The sequence below is a fragment of the Melospiza georgiana genome, chromosome Z (assembly GCF_028018845.1).
Source record: "Melospiza georgiana isolate bMelGeo1 chromosome Z, bMelGeo1.pri, whole genome shotgun sequence".
NCBI classification, from domain to species: Eukaryota; Metazoa; Chordata; class Aves; order Passeriformes; family Passerellidae; genus Melospiza; species Melospiza georgiana.
In genome coordinates this window covers 68,241,179-68,254,716 of record NC_080465.1, presented here as the reverse complement: position 1 = coordinate 68,254,716, position 13,538 = coordinate 68,241,179, and the positions used below count along the sequence as shown (strand labels likewise).

General features: G+C 38.6%; 1 protein-coding gene across 4 annotated transcripts in view; it reads right to left on the bottom strand.

Moving 5' to 3' along the window:
• The window catches only part of TMEM161B (transmembrane protein 161B), a 49,341-nt gene extending 36,123 nt beyond the window's left edge, over positions 1 to 13,218 (bottom strand). For 2 of the 4 annotated variants that reach the window (XM_058043279.1, XM_058043276.1), the window contains exons 1-3: positions 11,143 to 11,221; positions 5,137 to 5,240; positions 587 to 667 (exon numbers count right to left, since the gene is read on the bottom strand). In XM_058043279.1, coding sequence (XP_057899262.1) covers positions 587 to 667; positions 5,137 to 5,240; positions 11,143 to 11,193 — 236 coding nt within the window. In that variant the 5' untranslated portion in view covers positions 11,194 to 11,221. Of the gene's footprint in view, positions 1 to 586; positions 668 to 5,136; positions 5,241 to 6,727; positions 6,818 to 11,142; positions 11,222 to 12,817; positions 12,932 to 13,136 lie in introns of those variants that run through there. The other 2 variants (XM_058043278.1, XM_058043277.1) reach the window with 2 other exon arrangements.
• Positions 13,219 to 13,538: the final 320 nt, after the last annotated feature.

Genomic DNA, 13,538 nt, shown 5'->3' with positions numbered 1-13,538 from the left:
TCTTTTCCTGTTCACATACAAATTTTATTTTTCTTGAACACAAGTGATCAGAACTGTACACAGTAATCCAGATAAAGTTCTACGTTGGTGTCTTGTCCAAGAGGATTAATATTTCCCTCTCTCTTCACTAGAAACATTTAATGTAATATATCCTAAGATCCCATTTGCCTTTTTCACAGCTGTGTTAACAGCAGTGGCTTACAGTAATCCTATGGTAAGCTAATATACTCAAATCTTTCTTCTCTGACTTCAAGATGAAAAGCTACAATCCTAAGATTTGTTTCCACAGCATCTACATGCATACATTCACTAAAAAAACTTGCCATTGAATTAGCATTTCACAGACCGTTTTGTGGGCAGAAATTAACCAGTTCTGCACAATTTGGGAATGTCCAACTCTGTTAAACTGATAAAACATGTTTTGATAAAGAACTGTGACAATTAATGCAAGCAGGGCATCATATGCAACTAGCAGTTTTTAACTCATGCTAAGACAAAAGGTAGGCTGGTAAAGTTACTAGATGAACCATATAATGCTGAAAAAACCCAAAAGATGGGGGAAAACAAGCTTAAAAAAAGTATTTACCTATCTTTTTTACTTTTCCCTCTTTGCTTCCCTGCAAGAATCCGCAGTTCTTCTTCAGTGGGATGTTGATACCACCTTAAGCTAAAGAAAAAGAAAACCTCAAGTAAAACAATATCATTACTAGCAATTTAAAGCATGGCTTTCAAAAAACTGTATAACAACACAGATTTATATATTTACTAAGACATCTGTAATTTGTCACTCCTAAGCAAGACACCTTTGTGTATCAGTACCAACCCTGCCTGAACTGAACAACAGCTAGAGTTCAGTTCTCTACAGCAAATGAGGTTTTTATACATAACTAGAAAGCTTTGCCACTTTGTCATTCACATGAAAGCTCTTCAGTCTCTGAACACCAACTTTTAAAGATATCATCAAATACAGCAAACACAGTCATACAAGGTGGGAAAGTTCACTAGAATAATTATACCACTACAATTACTCATTAGAACCATATTCTAAACAACTTAATAAAGCATATTATATCCCTGCCAAACCCAGTAATTTCCCAGAATCTGAAATATCAATTATCTAATAATCATTACCAAACATAATCAAATATTTTTTCTTAAGCAGAGCACATCATAACCCCTTTCCTTAAACATTTTTCAGTGATATCTTCAACTTCTACTAGAAAAAGTGCTATTAAAAAAATCACTAATTTACACAAAATTGACCTACAAGTCTTTTCACTTTCATAGATCAATGCACCATTAATTGCTCATTCATTTAAAAGGCAACAAATGGCATGGAAATTTTGAAGAGGACAAACAGAGACGGTTAAGTGTCTAAGATGGTATATTTTACCTAAATTTCTAAGTATGGCAAAAATCTTAGTAGCTAAAACAAGCCTTTTCCACATTCTGTCCTGATGCGGAAAGTCACTATGATCTCCACGTATCACTATGATCTCCACTCTGAAATGCTGTAGTAAAGGAGACCAAGTATTAACAAGGACAGACATGAGAAATGTGTGTGGAAGTAGAAGGCCACTAATTGTCACACATAGTGACACAGGTCAATACGTGATAAAGGAACCCTCAAGCACCACCTCTCATAAAGAAAACTTCACCAAGCAGGACCATTCAAATCCATACTGGTGAATTAGAGATGATGTCAGATGCAATTTCAAAAAGTTAGCAAAGGCAAATTTGGAAGGCATCAAAACTCAAACAATCTCAAGCCATTTAATAACACTTGATTCCTGGCTCCATTTTAGAAAGGCTTCCTTCATCTCGGGAACTCTTCAAGAGAAAAGAATGCTAATACCAGCCAACAAACCATCAAACCATTGCACACTGCAAATTTCCATTGAAAGAATTCACTGCCAGTTCCAAAACTGAAAATGGCAAATATTACAAAGTTTGCACGAACAGTTAAAGATGGGGGAAAAAATGAACTCAATTTTGTATAAGTAAGAGTGAAAGTTACTTCATTAATTTATTTTTATTTGTTATAGTACAGTTGAGGCATCTGTGATTTGCAAACTTTGCTGCAAAAGAGACTTTAAGACTGAGGCACAAATAAATCAGAGAAACAAGCTTTGCATCCAAGTCAAACTACTCTGGAGATGGTAACTTCTGTCCTTCACATGACCCAAAGCAACTGTGAAAAAGCAGATATATTCTTCTGCTTTGTCATTTACCACATCACCCTGATCTGTACTTGGGATGCTAATGATGAAAGCCACCTATGTGGTAAAAAAACTTTTCAAAATCTTTCCTGCACAGACAGAGAAATGGTACCTAATGCAGCAGAACAGACAAAATTCTTGTTCTGTGTAGCATGCTAATACAAATCAAACCACAAATTATACCACAATTTGCTCCTAATTTTACTACAAAATGACATTGCAAGTGATAGCTAATTAGAACTAATAGGACAAAAAGTTTTGGTATTTTTCAGTTGATAAACCCTACACATCTTACATTTAAAATCTCAAAACCAAAAGACTTGGACAAACATTTTCATAAAGACAGAGATAATAAAAGGTAGTTTATATCTGTTTTAGCTTACATATGCTTAAAACTGAAATCCCACAACTGATTACCTTGTGGCTTTGACATATCCAAGTCAGTCTGAATAGCAATAGACACACAGACATGCCCTAGTTAATTTGAATAAAGGTCATTAACGAATCTACAACAAAACATCCATTTTCCCCTGTATCCTGACATGCCCTGAAAACATAGTAGCTGAAATAGCTGAGTGACTTAAAAAGCAATGTTTTGGTAGAGAATGTTTTATTAAAATGTTTTTAAAAATGACACAAGGCCTACGCAGATATTTAGGCTGGTAAATGTTTCAATAAATCTATTTAATTGCATTCAAGTTCTGAAAATAGCACTGACTGAAAAAGTTCGTATTTCTTAACAAATTTATGTAAATTGCTCTTTAAGAGTCAGTGATAGCTATTTATTCCATTAATAAGTAAAATAAGTAACTACCTTAAATCTGTCTATCCTAACAGTTCTTTTAGATTTTGAGAAGTCTTTGTTTCCTTTTAACAAACTTCCCATGAACACAAACAGACAAACAGCCATCTTTAAACAAACTTGTCACTTAATGTTTCTGTCTTGTCTGATAACATGCTTATCCTCCCTCCCATTTAGCAAGGACTATCCACAGACATTTCAGATCTATCTTGCCTGCTAATCCTTTGGAAGCAGGACACTCAAACAAAGTCACTTAAAAACCACTGTTAGTTACTAACAAAGGTAAGGAGGAGCAGGTGGTAATTTTTCCTTAGACAGATGGATTGCTTTAGGAGTGTGCCCGTACCTGCACACTTACGTGTGTAAAATCCTCTATAAAACCTACCCCACCCACACAGGTCTGTCAAATATCACTGGCAAAAAGACTATGGAGAAATGGGTTAAAGATAAAACATAACCTTAGTTATCAGGTTAACTAAGAAAATAACTGCTTTTCTTTCTACCATTAAAATTCAGATTCTTGTTGCAGCCAATCTTCTGACTTATTCTTTTTTCTAGACCACAGGCTTACTTCTGATTCTTCATACAATTCCTGTATTCAGGGAATTATTCAGAATGCCTGAAATGACAATACACTAAAATAGTGCTATCAGATACATAAAAGAAACTGAAAAGCAACAACCAGCTACTAACATGGAAGGCAATAATAAAATTCCCACTGACTGCAGTAAGAGCAGAATTACCCAAGCACAAGTGCTGAAATCCTGCTTGAAGTATTTATCAATCTGCAGATGCACCAAGAAAAATGGAGAAATGGATTTGAAAAATATTTGAACAGCAAACTTCTCCCTATCGCTGGCATGTGGCATACCTTAAAACAAGGATACAGTAAGTGAAAACTTCACAAAAATAAAGAACACGGGCATAATACTGACAAATTATTTTGCAAGAGCAATTAGATATTTAAATTTTCAAATAAAAGTTTACATCAATCTTAGACATAAAAGGTACAATATGCAATTTGGATAATTGCTGATGAAAAAAGACTCTCATGGTGACACACTTTCAAAATAAATGGTAGCCAGTTTCATATTGATTAGTGTCATGCTCTTTTTAGAGCACAAGAAAGGTGATCAATATCTTGCCAATATGGTTAACAGTGAAACTTCACACAACAATTAAGAGTATGATTCCTGTTTGTGTCATCCACCTGACAATTACTGTTTTCTGTTATATCTAACATACATCTAAACAACATTTACAGTCACTTTTCATTAGCAACTTGATGGGTGATGAAACCTGGAATATTAAAAAGGAACAAGTTGATAATTATGAGATGCAGAGAAAAAAGACAATGCAAAGACTTGTTAATACTCCTATGGAGTACATTATTATTCAAGGATACTCCTTCAGAAAGTAGGCAGTAAGGACCTGATATTCTCAAAATTTTAACAGTTACAAAAGACAGCACACTATCTGCTAATCATACAAAGTGTTCCTCTTACCAAATGAAAAGACACAGTATCTATGATTCCTTTTAATATTTAACATAGTGGTTCATATTCAAAACAGCTGCTGTTTTAAATTGTTATTATGGATACAGCGACACAGGGAATGCTCCCCTTGCAACTCATTATGTCTGTTTGATCTATTGCTACAAGGAAGCACTGTACTGAAATTTATATTAATCCTGTCCTTTGACATATTAAAAAGGAATAGAATTTTTATTAAATACCTAAGCACTCTTCATATGCAAGGCTAATCAGGAGGTAGATTATCAACAACACAGAGACAGTGCAGAGGAAAAGAAAACCCTTTTATTCTTCAGTATATTGTATTGAATTTAGCTTTTTAATATTAAAGGATGAACCTTATACCTTTAATATAAGAGCTGAACAACAATTAACTGTGTGACTGATACAATTAATAGCAACGAACAAGTAATGTTCTTTTACAGCAACACTGTCATTTTGCCTTGAGCCCACAAATCAGGTGTAAAAATGCTATGGTAATAAATTTAATAAAAGTCAATTACTTAAAAAAAACCCAAACAAGATCAGTATGTATTACTTTTACTACCCAGATGCATAATTACCATATTCACACTTATCTTACCTGCCACTACAGAGAAGCCAACGAGCAAGAGAATAGTGAGGTATGATCTTCTGTATGACACTAGCCATTACCATGGTAACCACCAACTGTACACCTATCACACCCTGTAGAGAAGTAAGTTAATAACAAGTCAGTATGTGCTTCAGAAAAGTGTTGAAGTATCTTTAAAAAAACAAACTTAGTAACAGTCTGTATAACAGGCATGACAACACTGGGGAGGAATGGGGGGAGTGAGCCGGCAAAACACTAAAGCTGTTAAAAAAAATTCTCTGAAACTTGCTACAATAACTTACAAACTTCATCAAAGGGAAAAGGCATTCTCAGGTCACCACAGCTAATCTCCCTGAAGAGGTCTAAGATCCTGCCCCTCATAATGCTGACCCCATTATGTACGTACAAACATTTCCTCTTTGTTTACCGACATCTGTGGATTTCTATCTTCTCTAATTAGTCATTTTCAAGGACTCCTCTCCACATCATCATCATCATCCTTACTTTACCAGCTCAGTTCACCACCTTTTCCTCTTGACTTAAGGGTCATCAACTCTTTCCTCTCTAAATCCTAGTCTAAATATCAATTTGGCCAGACTATTGGCAAAGATGCTCTTGTCCACTTGATCTGGTGGATACTGCTCTGTCTTACCAATCCTTGCACCTCAACAGTGTCCCATGGTCACATAAGCCAAATCCCTTCTACCAACACCTGCTATGCAATGAGCTGTTAACCTACAACTCTACATCAACCCTTCCCCTCTCTACTAGCAGTATAATCTTTCATCCTAAATAATGCACTAAGGAAAGTGCATGCACTCTTTTCTTCCTTTAATGCTTTCTCCCTTAGTAAAACACAAATTGTGCAGATACTGCTTTTATTAAAAAACGTAGGCAGATGAAATGTTTTGGATATACATTATTATCTGTAATTCAACACAATTGAGGGAAATAAAGACAGAATAAAATGTTCTTCAACTACTTATAAACGCTTTCAATATGTTACCACATGTGTCACAAAAAAGTGCCATGTATCAATAAAAGGAGGTGCTACTTTATTATACTTTGAAGTAACACCTTTGAAGGGCGTCAGATACCAGCAAGTTTCTTTGGTGCTCAAGAGTCTCCACCTCCTCCCTCTTTGGAATTTCTACTGCTTCTACACTTTGGTGCCATCAACCCCTCGAGGAATCTCAAAAAGTAAAATCTCACTTTTGTTTATGTTCTGTTTCACTGATATCAGGATCAGGAGCTGTACATATTTGAATGCTCAATCTTTATTAAGGTTTATGCATAGTTCTGCACATAGATTACTCAAACCAATTCCACCAGCTTCCTAGCTAAGAGAAGTGCACTCCTAACAAAAAAGTGTTACCAGCTGCATGCATAAAATACATGGTATACTTACATTACTAAATTGCTAAGTATATACTCTTTGAGTACAAAACAAACCATTTTAAAATCAAATGTTTCTTCTGACCATCTCACACTAAGCCCTATTACCACTTCCACCCAATGTAAGCGAGAAATCACTGTCCCTTCATCTAGCCTCTCCACTAAGCCATTATTCTCAGAATTCACTCTCTCAGGGTGAACTTACATTAATATTTCTCTACAATTATGTATTTATTAGAAGCACAGCCTAATCAGATGCCAGTATGTCTCTTCATTTACTCCTAGAGCTTCCTATCTGTAAGGGAAAGAAATTGCCTTAAGACAAGAGAAGGGAAAAAGAAGCAAAAGAGGCAGTTTTTTTTATATAGGGCAGCAGGTCCACTAGCTGAGCTAAAATACTTACAATTCAAGAGACTACTTAAAAGTGTACCAATAAAAACTAATTTCCTTACTCAAATAAAGCCTGCAGATTGTAACAGAACCCATCAGGAACAATTCCTCTTAGCCACTGAATGCCTTGCTGCACCCTATATACCTGTTTCCAGCAGAAATTTATAGTGCTCAATCCCATAAAGTTACTGATGTATTTGATAAAAATAGAAACACCTGCAAACCTTTCTGTGTACAAATAAAAATAGCCTAGCAAGTTTTAAGCCACTTGGAAAAAAAAAAAACCAACCAAACCTAAAACCCCAATGATATCTCTAAACTTAATTTTGACTTCATGGAGGAAATAGCCTAATAACCTTCTGGTATTTTTCTATATTTTAAACAATTAAAAAATGTATATACATCTATATATACACATATGCCATGTATGGGCATTTTTCTCGATTCCTGAAGGTTACTATTTAATCACAAGCAATATACTAATAGAGAAAAGCTGTCACAAGAAATTTTTTTAAAAATCCACTGCATTAATCTTCCTGCAATCCACCAAGAACACTAGTCACAGGAACACATTAGACAATAGAATGAGTGAAAATAACCAGCTATGTGCACAGCACAACTTTTTGCCAACTCTACCTTTCTGCCCGGATGCGTTTACACTCTACTTGTAGGTTAATTAACACCCTCCAGAAAAATGTACAACACCCCAAACTACCCCCATATTACAACACTAGAACACATTTTCCCTCCATCCCCAAATACAGGGTTCAATTCAGACTCTGTCTAGGTCCAGTCTCCCCTAACTTCTGAGTCTTCACTTTACACTAATAGCAGTTTAAATTCAAAACAACTAATTTCAGAACTATAAATGAAGATTAGGTGCTGGTTTCCACCAATATCTTACATCCTCTACTTGCACATTAGAGGACACAGGATTCAGATCTTCATCAGAAATCTACAACTTTAAAAATCTACAGTATGAGAAATAGAGTGATATGTGTTTGAGGAAGATGCTCAATGTCAAAGCTGACACCACAGGGCGTTTTGAGGACCTCTGGTAAACAAACTCTGGAACCTACCACTTGATCTGTATTGAAGTAATAACCACACAGTTGGTGACTGGGTTGACTCAAAACTAAGAGAAAGACTACTCACTGTTAAGAGATGAGGAAGTGCTGCACAGATCAAATAAAGTGTCTACAGTTACAGAATAGTTTGTGGAACTGAAACCATTCCATAAGGCCTCCAACACTGATTCCACATACATCCATGTCCTTATCATGCTTCAGCTTTGCATTTTGAAACTTGAGACCAAGTTCAAGACACTAGAGAGAGAGGTCTGCACTCTGCTGATCAAAGACATTTTTGTCAATCTCTCTAATACTGGGAAGCATGGGGACCAAAGCTGACTATGTAAGTCAGTTTTTCTGCAAAACACAGGCTGGCAAGCAATCTCCTGGTCAAAAACAAGACTGAAATGGTACAGCCATGCAGCAACAACATAGTCTAATAAACTGCAGTCTGTCTGTCTTTCTGCCACAGAGGAAGATCTTTGATGAGAGGTGTCTCAGAAGTCTTGAGGACTATGTTCACTTCCTGACCCTCCAGCAACCATGGCATTCCTACCTTTGTTTGAGTAACATAACACACTTTACATAAAAGCTTTAAATAAAACATAGCAGAGAACACATTAAGTAGTCCACAAGAATAGTTTCAGCAGTCACACTAATGTGAAGCTTGACAGATTTCTTAAAATTGGTAGGAAAGAAATGGCAGGTTGAAAATGCAGAAGTGTAAGGTTGAAAAAAGTGTAACCTGGACTTTGGTTTTCAGTCCTTTATAGTACATACCTGGAGACAGACTTACTGATTAGTAGAAGGACAAAAACTAAGAATAAGTAATTAAGATAAAGTTACAATACTCTTATCTGCACAGTAAGTGTACTTATAAAACACCAACAGCTACCTCACAGTAAGAAAAAAAATCCAACAATTTTTTCAAAGTACTTCTACCTAAAGTACATTTTTTCTTTTCATCATTACACGATTTATAGAACATGAAATAAAAAGATAGACAAGGTTGATTGTATTATGCAAAGACACCACTCCAGTCTCCTTATTTTGACCTTGCCCAAGGTTATTCCTCCTTACCTGTAGTAAAAGGGCATGGGTTTCCGTCTTTTCTTCCTTTTACCACTTATCTACCTATTACAAATAATTCAAATACCAGCTTCACAAAGGACTTTGAAACTACTTGTTCTCATACAGTAACCATCTCCTCCATTACAAGATGAGGGCCTTGAGCTGAAGCCAACTGCTGTTGCACCAGGCCTGCAGTAGGGATACAACTGCACGACTGAGAAACAGCTGGTAGAATCCCATTCACAACTTCACCTTAAGAAATTTAACTACCACTGCTTACTTTCTGAAGTGGCAAGTCTTGTAAAAACAAGATTTTAACACAACTGTACTTGAGCATCCTACAGATGTTAATACAGGCCATAATAATATCTTTCAGTGGTAGCACACAAACACACTAATATGGCTGATGATTTTTCAAGTAAGAAACTGAAAAGGTATTGTAATAGTAGTGGCCACCAAGATTTTTAAGAGAATATAACAAATACTCCTATCTCCTGCAATTTTAAAAGTGCAATGGTATTTGTGAAGTCTGGAAGATAAATCCGCTTTGAAATGCCATTTAATAGCTGACACATTACTGCTTTTCCTGTAAATGAGACTTCCCTGTATAATTTTTTCTTCATATGAAAATTTTTCTCCTTATGTCCATGCTAAAGCTCTAGCTTGCAAGAGCAAAATAGTGTTCCCCTGAAACATAAATGCAATTCAGAATTGTTTCCTAAACAGTAGAAAATATTATACAGGATGGCCAAGAAAAGTGAACTTGCTGTACAACATCTTAAAGTGAATGCTTCCTGTGAAAACTACTACTTTCACAGATATCTTTAGTCATTATGATAATCAGCATCCTGAGGCAGTTCAAATCCTACGGTTTGTAGAAATCAGACATTCATACAGCTAATTTTGGAAAAGAAATCTATGATAAGAGAACTCTTTTAAAAAAAATTCAGATTTTTACTGTTTTTTCTATTCTCATGACCAAGGCTTCCCTGAATTAAAATTTTCACGCACCTATCACTGTTTACAAAAAAGTTGCTTAAACGGGCATGAAGAATATACAAGGTGTTCAATAGTATCACTTAACTGCTCACCCTCACAGTCTTTCATACCCAAAGGTCACTTCTCTCTTGACCAGTGTCCTTCCACAGAGACAAAGAAGAACCATAAACTGGTGCTTAGAAGGACTCAGACATGCATGACTCCCTTTGAAACAAGGTGATTTGTTTGAAACCAAACAGTTTTAGTCAGTGAACAGCATTTTACCTGACAGTCTTGCTTCATTTACCACTGAGGCTCTCTAAGTACAAGATTACAGAACTAGTGGTCATTAGGCAAACCACATTATTGCTACAGAAATCTCAGGGACAGAACAAGGGCATTTATAAAAATGCAAATTTATCATTATTACTGAAAAGGCAATACAGAATACCTGTTGCAGTGAACACCAATATATACAGAATATATTATTAAATTATAACTAAAACTAGTTCAGAGAAATTATGTACTACACAGGGAAAAGAAGGTTATACTCCATTATTACTTTTCCAAGATTTTTAAAATTTAGTTTGCCCAGTATTTCCACAAATCAGGCAAGTACAAACTACAGAAGTTCCCACTCTCTAAAAGACTGGCTTTTTAAAGAACAGGCTCTGTCATTACAGGAATCATTCCAAGTATAAAAAGTGCAAAGACGTTAACGCCTCTGCTGAACAGTCTAAAACACCATGGTCTTACAAAGTGTTAAGACACTTGTGCAGAGCTTAAAGTCATGGCCTAACTGGCATTGCAACCGCACAGAGGAGTCCTGACAGTCCCATCCCCAGGTGTTGATGTTTATAACCTGATTTCTAAGCTTTTGGTACAAAAGAAACTGATCAATGTTTCATTCTCCTGTTGCTTTGGAACTTGAAAATACAGCTTCCAAACAGCACAGAAGCAGACTACCATCTTTTGCCTTCACTTGTCATGGAACCACACACAAAGGTTATTTGCCCACGCTGCCAGCACACAGTAAAGAAAACTGGACCTGATCTTTCAACCCCATTAGGCCACACAAGCAAGCACTCAATTACTTTAAATAAGGACCTACACTGAAAGGAAAAACTTTTTTGCTTGCAATTTTCCAAATGTAGCTTCCCATACTAGACCACAGCACTCACGGACTCCTACAAATGAGAGGAGCATCTCAAGGCCTTTTGAATAAGTATTCTAACCCCTGTGGAAAAGAAAAAAAAAAAAAAGAAAAAAGGAAAAGACTTCATGAGAAAAAGATCATAAATTTTTTCTAAAATCATAAAGAAATCACAATTTCTTTCATATACAAGAATTTACACTATAAAAACTACTTTAGTGAAACAACATGATTAAACTTCTAAGTAGGAGAACAGTTAAAAGGCATATTTTATCAAAAAATTTACTTGTAAAGTGCATTTCTTAAGACTTAGATCAATGAACAAACACTGGTGCCATAGCTAAAATGACATATTGACACTTATATTCATATAGTCATATGGAAGAGAAATATATTAATGGCACATACAAAATACGCTTTTATACCTGCAGACTCTGCTCCTCATATCTCAAATATAAGTACATTCAAGGCTAAGCAAATCAATTCCAGTGTTTTAAATGCTAAGACCTAATAACAAAATTCAGCATACCTCTACAGAGAAATATCTTTATATAATTTAATATTCATTAAATACTTAGCCTGCTCTATTGAATCAACATATATCCAACAAGGCTACATTGTTAGTAGGAATTACACCAAACTTAATTCTACTGTGTTACAAGGTCATTTATTGTGCACTACATTTAGCCCAATAAATTGTAGCTGTGCTGAAATACTTGCTGCAAATAAGCGATTTGAGGTGGGACTCTTTTCATGAGATCCTCTCCAGCTCCAAATGCACTGTGATTCTACAACACTCACGTGCTGCCATCGCACACATGGCTGCTGTGACATGATCCAGAGCACCAAGAGCGAAGTTGTGGCAATGAACAACAAAGCATATGGCAAAGGCTTTTGGATATATCGAAGATCACATACACACTCCATTTACAGAGGATTTAAGGAGACCCGACAAGACAGTTCTACTCATAGACTCAATGCTGAAAAGAACTTAGGATCATCAAGACCAAATGGCAACCCAGCACTGCCACTGTAATCCCAGAACCTCTAAAACACATCACCGAGCACCAGGTTCAAACGTTTCTAAAACACTTCCATGGATCGTGACTCCACCACCTCGTTGGGCAACTTATTCCAATGCCTGACCACTCAAACAATGAATTTTCTTTTTTCTAGTATGTGTAGAAATTTGTATTTCCAATCTCTTCGCTTGAGGCCATTTCCCTGCATCTCACTGCAGGCAGGGTAGAAGAGACCAGCCCCCACCCCACTACAATCTCCTGTCAGGTAGTTATAGAGAAGGAAAAGAATCCTGTGCATTTATACAGAGACATCCTAACCCCGCTACAGAGCACTAAGTGCAGTGGCTCACTCTACTTCCCAACGGAAAAGCAGCAGAGAGGGAAGCAACCACTGGGCAGTGGAACCGTATCGACATTAGACCGCGGAATGCCGCAGACGCCGCGGTGTTCCGTTCACGAGTACCAACTGCAGAGCTCGATGGTGTCACTCCGCTGCCTCCCTGCCCCTGACGCGCCCAAACCCCCGAGCTGTCCCAAGAGCCAGGGACCGGGGCCTGCAACAGCTTAGCCCCGATTCAAGGGAGGCGAGCGGACTCAGCCGCCCCGCTCACCATGGCGCCCGCCTCGGCCCCGCCAGCCGCCGCTGCCGTCCAGCTCGGCCCCACTCCCGGCACATATATCCGCCCGCTCGCCGCTCCCGACAGCGCACCCCGAGGTCACGCCGGGATCCCGCCGCCAACAAGGCCCGCCAGAGCTGTCCGACCAGCTGCCTGCGCGGGCGGGGCTCCGGAGCGCTGGGACGGCGCCGCGACGGACAGCCCCGGCCTCACCGCTCCACCCCCGCCGGCCCGCGACAAGCGGAGAAGGGAGAGACGCCTGCCACGGCGCAAGGGCCGCGGGCCCCTTGGCGACAGCCCTCTCAGGCGTCACCTGGCCAGCCTATTCCGGGAACGGCGCCGCCGCGGCCCCAACCACGTGACGCGGGAGGTCGCCCCGAGCGCGGAGTTTCTCCAACTCGCGACCCCCCGCGTGAGGCACGGCACCGCTGGAGCACCGGAGAGGAGCGGGCGGAGCGGGGAGGGGTCCGACACGGAGGCAGCGTGAACGGAGCCCGGCGGAGGAGTCGTGGGAAGCAGGAGATGCGCAAGGGCCGAGGTCACATCGGTCTCTCCCCTGCCGGCGCTGCGCATGCGCAGTGGTGCGGACTGAGGTCGGAAGGGTGGCTGGGCCGATTCGCGGTCGTGGCCGCGGTTATCGGTACCTCAAGGGAGGCCCTCCGAGGAGCGAGGCGGAGTCGCTTGGCCCGAGGGAAATAGGTGTTCTGCTTGCAGA